Source organism: Natator depressus, chromosome 23 (genome assembly GCF_965152275.1).
Source record: "Natator depressus isolate rNatDep1 chromosome 23, rNatDep2.hap1, whole genome shotgun sequence".
Classification (NCBI taxonomy): domain Eukaryota; kingdom Metazoa; phylum Chordata; order Testudines; family Cheloniidae; genus Natator; species Natator depressus.
The window spans coordinates 19261188-19280001 of NC_134256.1; the positions used below are offsets into that span (position 1 = coordinate 19261188).

General features: G+C 59.5%; 1 protein-coding gene across 1 annotated transcript in view; it reads left to right on the forward strand.

Annotated features, from left to right (window-relative positions):
* Positions 1–229: 229 nt before the first annotated feature.
* The window catches only part of LOC141976882 (immunoglobulin superfamily member 1-like), a 42368-nt gene continuing 23783 nt past the window's right edge, over positions 230–18814 (forward strand). The window contains exons 1-9 of the mRNA XM_074938048.1: positions 230–352; positions 479–532; positions 1918–2202; positions 2751–3035; positions 4399–4464; positions 5344–5474; positions 11950–12064; positions 13022–13111; positions 14722–15012. Coding sequence (XP_074794149.1) covers positions 322–352; positions 479–532; positions 1918–2202; positions 2751–3035; positions 4399–4464; positions 5344–5474; positions 11950–12064; positions 13022–13111; positions 14722–15012 — 1348 coding nt within the window. The 5' untranslated portion in view covers positions 230–321. The remainder of the gene's footprint in view (positions 353–478; positions 533–1917; positions 2203–2750; positions 3036–4398; positions 4465–5343; positions 5475–11949; positions 12065–13021; positions 13112–14721; positions 15013–18814) is intronic.

Below are 18814 nucleotides of genomic sequence, written 5' to 3' on the forward strand. Positions count from 1 at the left end.
CACCTTCCCCAAGGGTGCAGGGTGCGTTGCGGGTGACCTGTCCCCACTCCCCACAGAGACACAGACAAGCTGGGAGCTGCATGATGCTTGGCCAGGCTGACAGTCCCTCGGTTTCCTGGGTTTTGCAAAGCCCCCTGCTTACTTTGACTGCCTTAGATTTCGCCTGCAGATTAGAGAGAAGGTGTGATGGACGCAGGAAGAGACGAGGCATCTCGGCTTCCTGTAGCTGCAGCCATCAGCTGAGCACCTTGTTTGGGGCTGGGTGGAGCTGGGCACCAGAGTGTTGCAGGCAGCACTGAGGGGCCCCTCACTGCCCCCGTCATGGCATCTGCTCTCATGATCTTCTTCCTTGGTGAGTATCGAGACAGCCAGGGCGTGTCCACTGGGGGGGGATCTGAGACCAGGGCGTGTGCCCATGGGGCGGGGGGGATCTGAGTTACTCTAGGATCTGGTCCCTAATGAACTGTCTCCTTTCCAGGCTGCTGGCTGGCCGGGCAGAGCGGGGTGTCGGGACAGAGCGGAGAGTCCGGACGTTAGTATCCGTGGTGCAGGGAAAACTTTAGTGTTCAGGATGGGGAGGTGGGGGGAAGTGATTTCCAGCCTATTCGTACCCACAGCAGCCCCCCGGGCAGGGGCTTAGCACCCTCTTTGCCTCCCACCCCCTCACCCTGGTCCTGCCCCCAGAGAGCGCGGGGCTGCTCCGTGTCCCCTAGTCACCCTCCCCTGCTGAGCCCCCTCTCTGGCCGGGGTCACTGAGGCCCCTGCAGTCAGGTTCCCAGGGCCCTGGTGCACAATGCAGCCTTCGGGCTTAACCCCTTCCTGTCCGCACTGTAACTGGGGGACGGGGGCGGCTGGGTTATGTGGGTGGCCAGCAGCAGCTTGGGGGCGTTAGCTGCCTTTCCACACTGTGCGGGCAGGGACAAGCTGCTTCCGTCCATGGGGGAGAGAGGGAGAGATGAGCTCTGCAAAGACAGGGGCCAGGTCAGCCCTTCCCTGGGCTCACTAACCTGGCTGTGTACCGGGTGGAGACGGGAGCCAACCCTCCCATCAGGTGTTCCCCATTCAGGGTTACTGGGAAACCAGCCCAGGACCTGGAGAGAGAGGTTGGGGGATCTGAGACCAGGGTGTGTGCCCATGGGGGAGGGGATCTGAGACCAGGGAGTGTGTCTATGGGGCGGGGGGGATCTGAGTTGCTCTGGATCTGGTCCCATCCCTTCCCTCCCGCACAGTGCCGAAAGGCTGCTGCTGGCTACATTCTGGTGTGAACCTTTGCAGAAATCTGGGGAGGGGAGGCATGTGACCCTGTGTCTCTCTGCCCCCCCCTCCACGTGTTGCAAGACATGGTGCCAGCTACCAGGAGAGGCAGGTCCGTCCCCGGAGGCCAGGCCAGGCATGGAGGGCGGAGAGCGCTGGGCAGGGAGGTTCGGGTCAGTCAGTCACCACCCCGTGTGAGAGAGGGGTATGGGAGTGTGTGTGTGTGTGTGTGTGTGTGTAAAACCTCTCCCTGTGGGGGGGGGAATAGGGGTGTGTGTGTGTCACCCCCACCCATGTGAACCCTAAAACCTTACAGATAAGAAGGTCAATAAAAAGAACCCAGCTAGGCAGTATTTCCTTTTAACAGGGGCTCAGTCAACTTGATGTTAATTTGAATGTTTGTTTGCGTAGTTCTGATCGATTGCCCTTGAACTCGCTTGAATACAAGTAACTTTACCAGGTGTCCCATATTCAGCATAGGGAAATACGATCACCCTCCTGGTGGGCTGAGATCAGAATCCAGCCCAGAGCGTCCCTGTGGATGCAGTGAGGTGTCTGTTACCCCCGGCGCTGTCCCTGGGGCTGGGCACTAAGGGCAGGTTACAGACACATGGGGAGGGGTTTGTGTCTCCCCATCTCACTCCTGTTTGTGTGTGAACGCAGAGGTCCCTGCGCCCAGACCCTCCATCTCCGTCAGCCCCAGTGGGGTGATCGCCCTGGGGGGAGCCGTCACCATCCGCTGTCAGTGTTGGTGCGAGGCCCGGAGGTTATTTCTGTATAAAGGTAGATTCCAAATCCAGGAGCTGGATGCTGATGGGGACAAGGGTGAATTCACCATCCCTAGCGCCAAGCGGGAAGACGGAGGGACCTACAGCTGCCGATCTCGCTCCAGATCGGAGCCGCCCAACTGGTCGTATCGGAGTAACATTGTGCGGATCATTGTAGCAGGTGAGGGGCCCGGCTTAGTGTCCCTGGCCCCAGCCCCACACCCAGCCAGACCGTCACGGGGGTCTCTGGGCAGATGGGACACTCCTTGGGATGTCACTTAACCTGCCAGTACCTCCTTTCCCCCTTGTATGAATGGGGGATAATCATCCCTCCTGCACCTTGTGTCTGGTTAGATACTCAGGACTTGTCTTTACGGCGGGGTTTTTTTCTCACCGTGTCTGTGCGGCACCCAGCACCTCTGACTCTCAGCCCTCTCCCGATCTAATCACTAGACCCCACCCCCCTCCCAGAGCTGGGGATAGAACCCAGGAGTCCTGGCTTCCAGGCTGTGGGGCCCGCAATAAATAGATAGACTGGTGCAGAGGGGTGCTCTGGATTTAGGTCCTCGGGCAGTTTCCGTCGTAGCTCCCAGGAATCTCTGGGGTCTCGGAGAGGTTCCTCTGGCTGGGTTTTCTCCCAGGGGCCCTGTCTCTGGGTCCGTGCAGCGAGGACGGGGCGCAGTGACTGTGCCGGGGTCTGTCTCACGGCCTGTCCCCTTCTCACTGCAGAGCTCAGCTACCCCAAACCCTCCATCTCCCTGCAGCCCAGCGGGGGGGTCGTCTTGGGGGGAGCCGTGACCATCCAGTGTTGGGGTCCGCTCCAGAACGTGAGGTTCCTTCTGTACAAAGAGGGAAGGCTGAAAGCGCGGCAGAACGCGGAGCTTCCTGGGGTTGAGTTTCCGATTCGCAACGTGAGCCGGAGAGACGCAGGGAGCTACAGCTGCTCTTATCACCACAAATCGGACCTGTCCATGTGGTCGCAGCCCAGCGACCCCGTGGAGCTGCTGGTAGCAGGTGAGGGGCCCGGCTCAGCATCCCCGCTCCCAGCCACACAGCCAGCCGGACCCTCAGGGGCACGGGCAAGTGCAAGGGGGGAAGCAGGCACAGGGCCCCCCCAGATCAGTGGGGCTGGAGCACAGAACTCCTCTGGGGAGCAGAGCCAGTTCCTCTGGATGCGGGAGGCACACAAAATGCCCCTCCAAAAGGGGCCACATTTTTATTCCTCTGCATGCCCCTGACCTCCCCGACTGCAACTTGAGACCATCGCTCCTTGTTCTCTCATCTGCCCCCCCTGAGAACAGCCCAGCTCCATCCTCTTTGGAACCCCCTCCAGGTGGTTGAAGGCTGCGATCAAATCCCCCCTCACTCTTCTCTTCTGCAGACTAAATAACCCCAGTTCCCTCAGCCTCTCCTCGTAAGTCATGTGCCCCAGCCCCTGATCATTTTCATTGCCCTCTGCTGGGCTCTCTCCAATTTGTCCACATCTTTTCTGTGGTGGGGGGCCCAAATTTGGATGCACCTGAACCCCTTGCCCCACCCCGGAGCCACCTTCTGCACCCCAAACTCCTCATCCCCAGAGTCTGCACTCCCCCAGTCAGAGCCTGCACCCCCCCCACACACTCTGAACCCCTCGGCCCAGCCCAGAGCCCCCTCCCATACCCCAAACCCCTCATCCCCGGCCCCACACCAGATCATGCACCCTCTCCCGCACTCCAAACCCCAAACCCCTTGGCCCCAGCCTGGAGTCCCCTCCTGCACCCAAAACCCCTCATCCCCCGCCCCACCTCAGAGCCTGCACCCCCAGCCCAGAGCTCTGACCCACTCCCACACCCCAACCCCCTCCCCTAGCCCAGTAAAAGTGAGTGAGGGTGGAGAAGAGCGAGAGATGGAGGGAGAGGGGATGGAGTGAGCAGGCGACAGGGTCTAGGAGAAGGGGCGGGGCAGGGGCGGGGCAGGGGTGTTTGGTTTTGTGTGACTAGAAAGTTGGCAGCTCTAGTGGGGACAGACGGCCACGGGTCCATGGGAATGTGGGTCCATGGGGACGTAGGGGGGTGGACACAGGGGAGCACATCTGGTGAGGGATAGAAAGATGGACAAAGACCTTGTCTACATAAAAACGGGACCCAAAATGACGAATCCCATGTGGTTCCCCATCCCCACTGGTGATCTCCGAGCAATTCTGGGGTGTCAGAATTCGCGCCTCCTGGTTTGATACAGCGAGGGAAGGGGGGGTCCCCACTCCCCAGCCACTAAACTCCCCCTCCCTGTTCCCAGGACTGAGAGTGACGACTGACGCTGAGTCGGGGGTGGGGTGATCACTAAGCCGCTGTTTTATCCCCTCCCCACACCCCGACAGACGCTGGTTCTATTCCCGCAGGGGGAACCGACCCAACCCAGCCAGGAGTGGAGCCGGCTCCCAGCCGCCCGTGCAGCACGGGACCAGGTACCGGAGCTGGGGGGGAATCACCATCGAACCAGCCCTGGAAACAGGCTCGTGATGCCCAGGAGCTGGGGCTGGGATGGGGGCAGTGAATCCGGGTGGGTGCGGCCCAGACACCACGGGGAGGGGCTCATTGACATTGGGGGATGGAGAGACAGCCCCACTGCCCTTCCCCACTGCCAGGCCCCCAGCTCCCCCAAAGTCTCCTGCCCTGCATGTCGCTGCCAGGAAGCTGTGGAGGATCCCGGGGCGGGGCAGGGTCTGGGGCACTGGGCCCTGCTGGGCGCAGGGGGGCTGGGGCTATGACCCCCTTCCCTAGGCCCCATGATGTCCCCTTGGCAATAGGGGTGACCATTACCCAGAATTCCCTCTCCTTGCCCTCCCCACATTGGGTTCTCAGGGGATCCCCGCCCCGCCCCCCAATAGATGTTCTGCTGCATCTGGCTGGGCCATGGGCACCACCGGCATGTGGGGGGCAGCGGGTGACGTCCCAGCCTCCCCCTGCGTGCACTGTTGTTTTTGGCAGGAGCCGAGATACCCCGGGGATGGGCTCACTGCACAGCAGATGGGCCGGGGCAGAGGTACCTGTGGGGGTGGACAGAAGGGCACTACGGGGTGCCAGGTAGCTAAGGGGGGAGTTCCACTGCCCAGGTGCCCCCTTCACCAGGGAAGCTAAAGCTCAGCCCCCCAGGGCAGCAGGACACGGCCTCCCCTGAGGGGTCCGACCCCGGGGATCCCCAGAGCCGCGGCACCTGGGACAGCCCCAGAAGGGGGCTGGGCCAGTCCTGCTGGACACGGGGTTGGGGGCTCTGCTCCCGGGGCAGCACCAGCTGCTGATCTCCCCATCCAAGCCGCCGAGTGACTCTCCCCTTCCCCTCGCAGCAGCCCCCCTGGGGCGCCCGGATTTCACCCACGCCAACATCACCCGCCTGGGGCTGGGCGCCGCGGTCCTGCTTGTCCTGGGTCTGAGCCTGGCTGAAGCCTATTACAGCCGCCCGAGAGGGGCACCCTCGGTGAGGTGACCCCCCCTTCTGTGTCCCCCAGGGGCTGGGCCCAGGGCGACATGGGGCCCCTCTAACTCACCATCTCTCTGAGCCCCCAGGAGCCTAGATCTGGCCGTACAGAGAAGAGAATCTCCCCGGGGGACGAGCTGCTCCACCTTGGGGGACTGAGACTCCAGCACAAACCCCCTGCCCCCAAACCCCTCTGCCTTGAGAATCATTCCCCACAGAGTGCTTCTGTCATAAATATCAAGGGAAGGGTAACCACCTTTCTGTACACAGTGCTACAAAATCCCTCCTGGCCAGAGGCAAAACCCTTCCACCTGTAAAGGGTTAAGAAGCTCAGGTAACCTCGCCAGCACCTGACCCAAAATGACCAATGAGGGGAAAAGATACTTTCAAATCTGGAGGAGGGGGAACAAAGGGTCCTGTCTGTCTCTGTGATGCTTTTGCCGGGAACAGATCAGGAATGCAGCCTTCCAACTCCTGTTAAGTTAGTAAGTAATCTAGCTAGAAAATGGTCGGTTTCAGAGTAGCAGCCGTGTTAGTCTGTATTCGCAAAAAGAACAGGAGGACTTGTGGCAGCTTAGAGACTAACCATCGGTGAAGTGAGCTGTAGCTCACGAAAGCTTATGCTCAGATAAATTTGTTAGTAGCTAGAAAATGCGTTAGATTTCCTTTTGTTTAATAGCTGGTACAATAAGCTGTGCTGGAGGGAATGTATGTTCCTGTTTTTGTGTCTTTTTGTAACGTAGGGTTTTGCCGAGATGGAATCTCTATGTTTTGAATCTGATTACCCCGTAAGGTATCTACCATCCTGATTTTACAGATGTGATTCTTTTACCTTTTCTTTAATTAAAATTCTTCTTTTAAGAACGGGCTTGATTTTTCATTGTTCTTAAGATCCAAGGGTTTGGGTCTGTGTTCACCTGTACCCATTGGTGAGGATTCTCATCAAGCCTTCCCCAGGAAAGGGGGTGTAGGGCTTGGGGGGATATTTTGGGGGAAGGCGTCTCCAAGTGGGCTCTTTCCCTGGTCTTTGTGTAAGACGCTTGGTGGTGGCAGCATACGGTTCAAGGTCAAGGCAAAGTTTGTACCTTGGGGAAGTTTTAACCTAAGCTGGTCAGAATAAGCTTAGGGGGTCTTTCATGCGGGTCCCCACATCTGTAGCCTAGAGTTCAGAGTGGGGAAGGAACCTTGACAGCTCCTGACCCGACTGCTGCCCCGCAGGATTGAACCCCGGACTTCTGGCCCCGCGAGCACCAGCCCCTGCGGCACCAGCGAGAGGAGCTGCCCCAGCGCTGGGCGCATCGGGCTCCCCACGGAGCAGCCCCTGGAGGGCATCGGGTCCCACTCGCGGGCCTAGCTGGGCCGGTCTCTGCCTGGGGCTGTCAGTGGGGAGGGGGATGCTGCGTCTGACCCTGGTGCTGGAATAACGGCACTTCCAGCCCCCAAGGGTCTGTCCCCCTCCTCTCTCTGCAGCGGGGTCCCCCAGCCCCTTTTCTCTACCCCTTTCTCCCTACACCTCCCTCGCCCTGTATTTCTATTGTACAAACCCCCAGAACTTCCTTCTCCCCTGCCCCCCAAATCTCCCCACCCCAGGGGGGGCTGTGATACCGGAGCCTCCCAATGTCCCCCCGTGGTGGGTTCAGCCGACGAAGGCGAGTGAGAAGTTCAGGCAGCGTCACGACAACCTGGACGAATGAACGTTGGGGGGAAAGTTGGCGAGACAGAAAGACGGGATTTGTCCAACCCGAGCGGCAGCTGGACAGACCCCACGGGCTGGGGCCCACCTGGGACACGGGAGAAATGGGGGAGCAGAAATCTGTGACCCAAAATTGGGGTGTCGGAAACCAGGCCTCATTGGTGGATAAAATATTGTGGGGACGGGCTGTGCCACCCACCACCCTTTGGGGCCTGAAAGAAAGAGACTCGCTTCGCCCTCCTGGCTTCCACCCCCCCCGTCTCCTGGGCCCCCCGGGCCATCCGGGCCCTGCTCCACGGAGACGTCCTGACCAGAGCGGCCGGAGAGAGGGACCCCGACGCCATCGCCCCTCCCCTGACTAACCTCCAACCTGGGAGAAAACGGGGTTGGACTTTAACAGGAGACGCAGCGACGCTGGCTCCAGCCCAGCTCCGCCGGCTCCTCTGCCCCCCAAGACAGTCGCTAGCGTCTCCGGGGCCAGCGGGGAGATGCCCAAACCAGGGGGATTTTCCGGCTAGAGACTCGCTCCAGCGAACGGGGCCGGGGCCGGAACAAACCCCTCGTTTCACACGGCGCCTGCCACGGCTCCCTGGTTCCTGCTCTGCTGGGTCTGTCACAGCTGGGGGGTTTGCCATGGGGCTGAGCAGGCTGCGGGCTCTGGACCCCACCCCCTGCCCATATTTAACCCTGTTCAGTGTGGGGCAGGGGCTGGGGCGTGTTCGCACCTCGGGCCCTTTATTGCCTCTCCATGAACACAACAGGGCCCAGAGGGATTTAGCCTCCGGCGCTTCTGGACCCCCCCACAGCGGGCGTTTGCGGGTAGCCAGCTGGGGGGAGCCAGGAGTTTGGGCGAAGTAGGTTGGGAGTGTTGGGAGGGGGGTTGAGGGGAGAGGGGTCGGGATGCAGGACAGGAGTTTGAGAGCAGACAGGTGACCCCCAAACATCAGAGCCAGGGAGCAGGATTGTTTTGGGGTGTGAGGGGGAGGGGGCAGACAGGGCCCCCCAGGAGGGAGCTGCAATTTCCACCCCTCGGCAGCTTCCCCTCTCACTTCCCCCCTCCTACTCCTGCCCCCTTAGTCCTGGGTCCCCCACTTTCTTTCCCCTCAATCTCATGCCCCCACAACACCCAACACCCCTCTCTGCCCCACATTCCCTGAGGGAGGTCGGAGGTGTGTGAGGGGATAGGGGATGGGGTGGGCAGAACGGGGGAGGGGACAGGGAGACACAACAGGGGGTGAAGGGACTTGGGACAGGGGGCAGAATTGGGGGGACGGGGACCTGATGGGGGTAACGTGAGGGAACTACAGGCTGGGGGGACAGAATGGGGAAGGGGATACAGGCCAGGGGGCAAAAAGGGGGCGACAGGGACATGAGGGGACACGGGACGGGGTGCGGATGGGGGGCGGGAACATGAATGGGGGAGGGGGCACAGGACAGGGAGCTGAGGGGCCCAATGCATGAATGTCGGGGTTGGGGGGTGAAGGGCAAATGAACTGGGGAGTCAGACCTGGGGCATCTGCTGGGTGGGGAGGAGTCTTTTCGTGGTGCTTCATTGGTCCGAACCTTTCTTCGACGGACGCTTGAGCAGGGTCAACGAGCAATAAAAAAACTCCCTCTGGAATTTTTCTTCTGAAACATTTTACTTCAAAGATTCAATTTTCCCTTTTGTCGCTAACAACAAATCCAGCACCCCGAGCCTGGTGCCCCCCAAGCCTGGCACCCGAGGCAGTCGCCTGCCCCTAAATCCGGCCCTGGTGCGGAGTTTCACTGGCAGTAGCAGAAACAGGACGCGAGCGCCGGCTCTGGGCAGACTTCCCCTTTCGCGGATTTATCCACTGCGCCTTTATCAACTCAGGATCTACATTTACCCCTCTCTCGCCCCGCCACGGGGGCTGGAAACCGCAACCCCTCCCAGCCGCCCGTCCTGTCTCTGTGCCACGTCACTGAGCTAAGAACGGCATCTGCAGCGATGGTACCTGGGAAGGAGGTTGGCCAGGCCCCTCCACCCTCATGCTCCAGGGTGGGCGCTGGGCCCATCTGGGTCAGGAAGGAATCTCTGCCCTGCTCCATGGGAGAGGGTCGCTTCATTGGGGGCACTGGGGGTGTGTGTGGAGGGTGCCCTCCTCTGCTCTGCTCTGAGCTGCTGCTCCAGGGAGGCTAGACGGGCCTGTTGGAAAAGGTCAGGGCAGCCTGGGCACTTTTGCAACCTCCCGAGATTGCCCCTGTGATGATGTGACACAGCAGGGAGGGGGGGAGTGTTGACCTGGGAATGTGCCCTGGGGACGGGAGACCTGAGAGCCTGTCACCTGAGCCAGGAGGGGGAGGGGGAGGTGACACCTCTGCCCAGGAATGTGGACGGAGGCTGCAGCAGGGAACCTGCTGGGTGGGTTTAGTTTCAGTTTGGGGCTGGGTGGAGGAACGCAGGGAACCCCAGGGCTGGGGTCTGAGCTCCCTGCTCCCCCAGAAGGACTTCACTGAGGGGTCCTGGGTGTACCCACAAGCTCTGTTTTGGACTGTGTTCCTGTTGTCCAATAAACCTTCTGTTTTACTGGCTGGCTGAGAGTCTCAGTGAATCCCAGGAAGAGGGGTGCAGGGCCTGGACTCCCCCACACTCCGTGACAGCCCCGTTCCCAGCTGGTCCCCGGACGGGGCAGCTCCCATGTGGGGCTGGGAGGTGATGGGGTGGGTGGGGAGACCAGGCAGCTGCAGGAGGGGATATGGTTTGCTGGGCGTGGCAGGGAGCTGGCTTTGCTCTGACCGCGGTAGATTTGGGCTGGAGATTGCAGAGAAACCACCCGATGGGGAAGAAAGGGGCCGAGCGCATCATGGGCTTCCTGGGGCTGCAGCCCCCGGCGCAGTTCCTCGTTCCACTCGCACTCGGGCCTCAGGCTGGGTGGAGCTGGGCACTAGGGTGTTGGTGGCAGCACTGAGGGGCCCCCGACTGCCCCCAACATGGCGTCTGCTCTCACCGTCCTCTTCCTCAGTGAGTATCGGAAACAGCCAGGGCATGTGCCCATGGAGGGGGGACCTGAGACCAGGGTGAGAATCCAGTCGCTCTGGGATCTGGTCACTAACGAGCTGTGTCCTCTCCAGGCTGCTGGCTGGCCGGGCACAGCGGGGCGTGGGGAGGTGAGTATCAGTCTGTGGGGAGGGTGGTAACATCAAGGACGGGGGAGGGGATGCGTGGGGTGGGGAAAAGAGGAACTGAGCCCTGAACCTTCCCCAAAACTCAACCCAAATTCCCCCCGTGAGCTCAGACCCGGCCCCATTCTTCTGTGCCCCTCCTCCCCTGCCATGGAGTAACTAGGAGTAAGTAACCAGGTCAATTTAAATCCCCACACCCTTTCCCAATCCGTAGGGCTCCGGGTGTAACTACTTCTGCAGGTGTGCAGGACCGTTTATCAGTGAAAGAGCCTTACCCAGTAATATCCTACATAACCTCTATTAACAATCTCCAAAACCAGACGGCACACGCTACACATACGGTGCTCACCACTCCCAATACCACAGGGGAACTTTTCTTGATGGCCGGTCAGGATCAGGCCCATCGGGGGGGCTCCAGTTTCTGCCCGGTGTCATTGGCAGAGCGTTGAGGTCTGGCAGCTCTGATCTCTGGGGCTGTGTCCTGGAGCTGGTTCCCAAAGAACTTCCTTTGGGACCCCAGTTTATAGAGTGAAACTCGAGCCCTGCTTAGCTATATCTTAACCAATCATGATAGTAAAATTTTACTAATCAATCCTAACAAAATTCTCTAACCAATCCTACCCCACCACCTTAATTAATTTACACCTAGCAACATGAATTATGTAACAGACAGAAACAATGAAAGAACCAGACAGAGACCACACAGATAAACAATAGGGAAGTGGGGACCATAATGACAGAACAATAACGAAATGAGGAGTTCACAACCACAGCTATTGAGAAGTGATTTCTTGCCAGAAAGGACGCTGTCAAACTCCGTTTTCTTTAACCATCTCAAGATCTGTTTGTTTATCTGGCGACAATGGGGGCCATTAGGCCGGGGTCTTCTTCTTAGCAGCCTGGTATGACATTGTTCGAATGTCCTGTAGATGGAAATTGAGGATTTGACTTCCTGCTTCTCAGCTAATGGCTGCTGCTCGGCTGCACTTTTAATCTGGTGGCAGACGAAGGCCTTCTCCTTACATGGGGTCTGATGAAGGAGACAGGAACCATCCCCTGGTTCAATGTCCTGCCCCCCACAGGCCGTGAGGATCGGGGGGTAGGGGGGGCAGCACGTGGATTTTTTTCAGCTCATATAAACGCTAACAGGGCTTGTCCATGGGCTCTAGATCCCCTCGGGGAACTGAAACGTTTGGGGTCAGTGCAGCCGTGGGAGAGAACCCCTCAGATCTTCCCCCGCCCCCCAGATCCACCCTCAGCTCCCTCCCCTGCACTCACAGCCCCACCCCGTCCCCAAGGCCTGGGGGAAGGTGGGTCTTGTGCGACTCCTGCTGGTCACAGACTCTATTTCCAACCCCGGGGGGTGGGGGCGGGCGGAGGCAGGGACAGAGCTGCAGGGGGCCCACGGCTGGCCTCAGGTGGGACCAGGTCGGGGGGACAGGTGACCTCTCATGCATCTGGGTCCTGAGCTACGTATGTGTGAACCCCCTACCCCCAAGTCCCATGGGCTGGCAGTGCCAACCCTGGTAGGAGACAGACTCCTAGAGAGGCTGAACGAGGGATGGACTGAATTGGGGTGGAGGGCGGGGTGGGGGGCTGCCTCTTTCCTGTTTAACTCCTGTCTCTTGTTGAAAGCAGGGTGAGAATACTCCAAACCCCCCCGTCTGGGTGAGCCCCAGCAGGGTGGTGGCGCTCGGGGGAAGCGTCACCATCTGCTGTGAGGGTTCATACCCGGGCTTGGAGTTCTTTCTGCGTAAAGCTGGACACCCGAACCCGCAGGTGCAGACGGTGCCTGATGGGACCGTGGCTGAATTTCCCATCCCCAGTGTTAGGATATAGATATTCAGGCCTGTCTGCAAAGGCCTGTACTTTAAGAATTTAGGTGTATTCTTATCACTTGGCTAGTTAGAGGTATAAAAGAAAGAATCAAAATCACTGTCTGCCAGTGTAAGGTCTTTCTCTTACTGTGACAGGCTGAGGTCCTGTTCTTAGGCTAAGGCCTTTGGCTAAGCGACAGAGGCAGCCATAAGCTGGGAAGCGACCGGTCACATCCTCACATTCCAAAGTAGTCACATTGAAAGAAGGTGCTATTGGGCTGTTAGGATACAATCCTGTCCTGATAGTGCCTATCACCTCCAGAGAAAGGGAAGTGCCTAGAAGATGTAAAAGGAAATTGAGGTTGATAGTTTTCTGTCTGGTAAGAACTCACTTATCAATAGACACAGCTGGGAAACTCTTATGTCTTTGTAGATGTAGTTGTGAAATCCCCACTTCTGTATTGTTTTGTCATTATAGTTCCCACTTTGCTATTGTTTATTGGCATGGTCTCTGTCTGGTTCTGTGATTGTTCCTGTCTGCTGTATAATTAATTTTGCTGGGTGTAAACTAATTAAGGTGGTGGGATATAATTGGTTAGCTAATCATGTTACAATATGTTAGGATTGGTTAGTTAAATTTCAGTAGAATGATTGGTTAAGGTATAGCTAAGAATATTACTATATAAATTAGGGGCAAACAGGAAGTAAGTTGGGATTCGAAAATAAGGAAAAAGGAACTTGTATTTAAGCTTGCTGGAAGTTCACCCCAATAAACATCGAATTGTTTGCACCTTCGGACTTCGGGTATTGTTGCTCTCTGTTCATGCGAGAAGGACCAGGGAAGTGGGAGAGTGAAGGAATAAGCTCTCTAACACCCAGTGTTGGCCGGGAAGATGGAGGGACCTACACCTGTGACTATTGCTCCATAACGGATCAGAATCGCTGGTCGTATCTCAGCGACCCCATCGAGATCATTGTAGGAGGTGAGGGAGAGTCCGGGCTCAGTGTCCTGACTTCCAGCCCCTCATCCATCCAGACCCACAGGGGGTCTCTGCATCGATGGGATGCTGAAAGCCAGGCTCTGCCCTGAGCCCTGGGCCCAGCAGAGGGGACACCCGGCCGGGGAGCGGGGATGGAGTCACTGCGGGGTTCCCCAGCCAGAGGGGAGAAGCAGCGGCTGGAGATTCAGGGCTGAGGGAGGGGGGATCCCTACCCACAGCGAGAGCTGCAGAGCAGAGTGGACCTTTCCCAGGCAACACGCCAGTTATGGGGTGATGGGAGGAGCTGAAGGTTATAAACCTCAGTGTATACTAGGGACTTGCACAGTCCCCTACAAGTCAGGGGTGGTGCTGTGCACAGAACCCAGGAGTCCTAGCCCCCATCCTCCCTGCTCTCCCCACTAGACCCCACTCCCCTCCCAGAGCTGAGGAGAGAACCCAGGAGTCCTGGCTCCCAGCCCTCCCAGCAGAGAAGCCAGGGTGTGAATGGACCCTAGAGACTGGCCTGGCCTGTCACCCGCTCGGGAGCAGAGCTCTGGGCCCCCAGGGGCTGGGGTTGCTCCATGTCTCATGCTGTTAGCCCAGGGCTCAGAGGAAACTCTGGGCCCCTGTGCAAAGGCATCCAGGAGCCCATCCCCAGGGCCGCCCGGTCTGACCCCCCACTGAGGCTGCGTGGTGATGACGGGCCCCAGGACTGGGTGACGGGGCCTGCGTCTCACGGCCTGTCTGCTTCCCCCTGCAGAGCCCAGCCTCCCCAAACCCAGCATCTCCCTGAGCCCCAGCTGGGGGGGTCTCCCTGGGGGAGCCGTGGCTCTCTGGTATTGGGGGCAGCGCCGGGGCGTGCGGCTGGAGAAGCGGTGGCTTGCTGGACACAGTGCTGGGCTGGGACCCAGGAGATCTGGCCCAGCTCCTGGCGTAGCCACAGACTCTGTGTGATGGGAGCACTTCGCGGTTTACAAAAGTGTCCTTCCTTGTGGTGGGGCCTCAATCTTGGGGGAATCTCAGGCCGGGCACCCACAAATGGAGACACCCACCATTAGTGGAGACCTCTGCAAACACTGGCCTCAATAGTGCTGGATCCCTTGTGTTGGGGGAGCATGTAGGGCCCCCGCCATGGTCAGGGCCCCTTTGTGCCAGGCGCTGCATAAACACAGAGTGAAGAGACCGTCCCTGCCCCTGGGAGCTCACGAAGGAAAGTGAATCTGACTGTGACTCAGGTTCCCCCCCTGTAGAATGGGGATAAAGATACCTCGATGCCTCCCGGGGAGCTGACACCCTTCCTCTGTGGAGCTCAGGCCCTGCAGTGGCGGGTGCCAGAGACCAGCCCACTCTGTGCTCGGGGGGGCCGGACACAGTGAACGAGGCAGGGGCAGGGGCCACTCACAGGCGTATGAGGACCCCAAGCACTAGGGAGCCGGTGTCTGTGGGGCTAGGAGCCCAGCTCGCAGGGCCGGGATTCTGGGCCGGGGACTCTGGGATCTGGGAGAGAATCTCTGCCCGGGGCCCTGGGTCCGCCCGTGGCTGGGGCCTGCCAGGGAGGCCGGGGCTGGGTGGGTGCCCGGGTCTGGCTCTCACAGCCTGCCTCCCGTGCGCAGATCCCAGCTTACCCAGACCCTCCATCTCTCTGAGCCCCACTGGGGTCACCGCCCCAGGGGCAGACGTCACCATCCGGTGTCAGGGGCAGCGCCGGGACGTGAGGTTCTTCCTGCACAAGGCTGGAGACCTGAACCCGCCGCGACACATGGACCCTGCTGGGGACGGGGCCGAGTTCCACATCCCCAGCGTGGGCCGGCAGGACGGAGGGAGCTACAGCTGCAGCTACCGGCCCCCATCAGAGCCCTTCATCTCCTCGCAGCCCAGCCACCCCGTGGAGTTGGTGGTAGCAGGTGAGGGACCCGGCTCCGCGTCCCCGCTCCCAGCCCCATCCCCAGCCGGACCCTCGGCAGCTTAGCACGCACGCGGTGCTCAGAGCCAGGCTCTGCTCTGAGCCCAGCAGAGGGGACCACCAGCCGGGGAGTCACTGGGGGGTTCCCCAGCCAGGGGGATCAGCAGCCACTGGAGATTTGAGGCTGAGGGGGGATCCTGGCCCCCAGATAGCTGTCCGCACTCTGGGGAGACACAGAGGAGTCGGGACCCGGAGGCTTCTGAGCCGGCATTGCCCCCCGAACCCATGAATGACAGTGACGATTGAAGCTGAGTTGTGGGGCGGGGGAGGGGCAATCACTGTCACTGTTTCATCCCCTCCCCCCACCCTGACAGACACTGGTTCGATTCCCTCAGGGGGAACTGACCCAACCCAGCCTGGAGTGGCGCCGGCTCCCACCCACCCGGGCAGCTCGGGGCCAGGTACCAGGGCCGAGGGGGAATCACCATCAAACCAGCCCTGGAAGGCTCATGCTGCCCAAGGAACCGCCCCCGGGGGTTGAGGCTGGTTGGGCAGGATGGGGGAAGTGACTCCTGGTGCATGAGCCCAGACACCAGGGGGCAGGGAAGCCCCTGCCCCTCCCTCCTCACCAGACCCCCAGCTCCTCCGGCACCTCCTGTCCTATAGGTTGGTGCCTGGAAGCAACTGGGGGATCCCAAGAGAGGACAGGATCTGGGAGTCCTGGCTTTGGGGTTGGGACGAGCTGGGTGCCCAGGCAGGTCCTGGGGCTAGGGTTGCCAGGTGTCCGGTTTTTGACCCGAACACCCGGTTGCAAGGGACCCTGGCGGGACAGTTAAAAGTCCGGTTGGCAGCACCGCGGGGCTTGCAGGGTCCCTGGCTGCTGTGGCTCTGCGCGGCTCTCGGGAAGCAGCCGGCATCTCCCTCCGGCTCCGAGGCGCAGGGTGGCCACAGGAGCTCTGCGCCCTGGCCCCGCCCCAAGCGCCGTCTCCGCAACTCCCATTGGCCAGGAACCGCAGCGAATAGGAGCTGCAGGGGGCAGCACCTGTGGGCAGGGGCAGTGCGCAGAACCCCCTGGCTGCCCCTCCAGCTCCCAGGCAGGCTGGTTACTTCCCGGGAGACGCCTGAGGTAAGCGCCACCCGAGGCCTGCACCCCGAACCCCCTCCTATGCCCCAATCCCCTGCCCCAGCCCTGAGCCCCCTCCCTCACCTAAACTCCCACCCAGAGCCCACACCCCGCACAGCCGTCTGCGCCCCAACCCCCTGCCCCAGCCCAGAGCCCCCTGCCACACTCCCAACCCCTCGGCCCCACCCCTCATCCCTGGCTCCACCCAGAGCCCGCCCCCCCCGCCGGAGCCTGTACCCCCTCCCGCACCCCAACCCCCTGAAAATGAGCGAGTGAGTGAGGGTGGGGAGAGCGAGCTGAGGCCCCAGAGCCAGACCTGCCGGATGGGTGGGTTGGCGGCTCCGCTCCCGGGGCAGCGCCAGCTGCTGATCTTCCCATCCGAGCTGCCGAGTGACTCTTCCCTTCCCCCCACAGCAGGCCCCACGGGGCACCCGGATTTCACCCAGGCCAACATCACCCACCTGGCGCTGAGCGCCGTGGTCCCGCTCGTCCTGGGGCTGATCCCGGCCGAGGCCTATTACAGCCACCCGAGGGGGGCGCCCTAGGTGACCGGAGCTGGACGCAGCACTCCCGGCCTGCCCAGCGCCGAGCAGAGCGGGACCCTCACCGCCTGGGACTCGCACGCTGCCCCTCTCTTAATGCAGCCTAAAGCTGCCTTTGCTTTTTGTTTTGCAACGGCATCGCATGGCTGCCTCATGCTGAGGGCGTGATCCACCACAACTCCCCGATCCATCTCGGCTGTGCTGATGCCAGGCCCGTTCGCCCCGACCCTTCCCTGCTGCGCTTGGTTTTTCTTCCCTACGTGCAGCACCTCTGTCGGTTTTGGAACAGTTCGGTGACGGGGTGCTCCACGCGCCATGCGGCTGGCGCCTCCTGCTGGCTGTTCGGGGGAACAGCTCGACGCCCCTTCCCGTGGCTGCCTGCCATCCCTCCACCTCTCTCTCTCTCTTGCTGCAGCAGCTTCTGCTGCCTCTTCGTGACTCGGCCCTGCGGCCAGGTCACGGCGCACGTGTTCCCCCGTTCAAAGTCTCCCTCTGCACCACTCTGGGGATGCCACCTGATGTACTGGGGTACCACAGAGCCCACCCCTTCCACCGGCCTGGGCTCCCTCACCCTGTCCTGCAGAGCCAGGCCCTCAAGCCTTCTCCAGCACATACACACACAGGTAGGGACACACCAGCTGCAGAAAGACACAGACACTGAAACCAGCCCTGCATGGGAAAGCTTTCAGCTAAGGAATTGACCTGCACTCAGGAGCACACCCTCTCAGGGTGCAAACCCAAAATTGTATTGTCTTGCGCTGCACAGAGAACTGCACTGTGTAAGCTAATTGAAATTTGCCTCCTCCCTCAATGTGGAGGAAGATATGCACAGCTTTGTCCCCCCACCCCCAGTAATGAGTTCCACAAACTGGGTTTTGAGACAACAAAACAAGTTTCTTAACTACAAAGGATAGATTTTAAGTGATTATAAGGGATAGCAAACAGATCAAAGGCAGATTACTCAGCAAATAAAACAAACATGCAAACTATAGTTTAATACACGATAGAAACTGGCTACAAGCAGTAATTTCTCACCCTCAATGTTGTTTTAAGCAGGTTGCAGAGTTTCTTGAAGACAAACTTGAAGCTCCAGGTATTCCTTTCACAGGCCAGACACCTTCTAGCCTGGGTTTAGTCCTTTCTTCCCCAGATTAGTTTTAGGTGTTTTCAGCAGTCAGCTTGGGCAGGGATTCAGTGAAGAACCAACCCTGATTATCTCACTCCCCAGCCTTAAATAGGATTTACATAAGGCGGGAATCCTTTGTTTCCCAGTTTGATCCCCACCTCCTACAAGTGGAAAACTACTATCAGTCCAAGATGGAGTCCAGTACCAGGTGACATGATCACATGACCCTGCCGTGTCAAAGCAGCCATGAGTCAAAGGTGGTTTGGAGCATCCCAGGAAACATCTGAGGAAGGTGGGAGATTAGCATCTTCAAAATCCTATTGTTCCCCCTAATGGTTCATTGACCAACCAGCCAGACTCATGGCGTTTTGTGTGTGGGCGTTCCTCAGGTGCAAACGTTTTTGTAATTGGTACATTGAAGTTAAGAATATTGACTGATACAGAAATGATCCATGCATACAAACAGGATAATCACATTCAGTAAATCATAACCTTTCCAATGATATCTTACATGACCCATCTTGCATAAAATACAACTTAGTAATGCCATATTCATATCAAAAGCAGATCCCCATGACGACTATGAAGTGCCACACCTGGGTCAGTGGGGATCCCACCCAAACACACCAGCCTGTGCTCAGGCCACAAAACCGGACGAAAGTCTGGTGTCCCTGGGCTACTTCTTACCACAGTCTGGGGGGCGGGGGTGTTCCGCAGTCCAGGGGTCCTTTGTCTCCATGGGGTACACTGCGGACGACAGTCCTGGCACCACGTCTCCAGGGTTGGTTCCCCCCGGGGGCAGGGCACTGCACAGCACAGAGTCAGCTCTGCGTTCAGCAGCAGGCTGGAGACATCTGCCTCCTTCCCCTGCAGGGCCCTCCCTTTATACTTCCTGCCCCGCCCCCGTACTTCCAGGAAGGGGGCGGGGCACATTTGACTCCACCCACCAGGGAAAACATAGTGGTCCCTCGCTTTCACGTCCAGAGGGAGGCCGCTCTGCTCACTACACCCC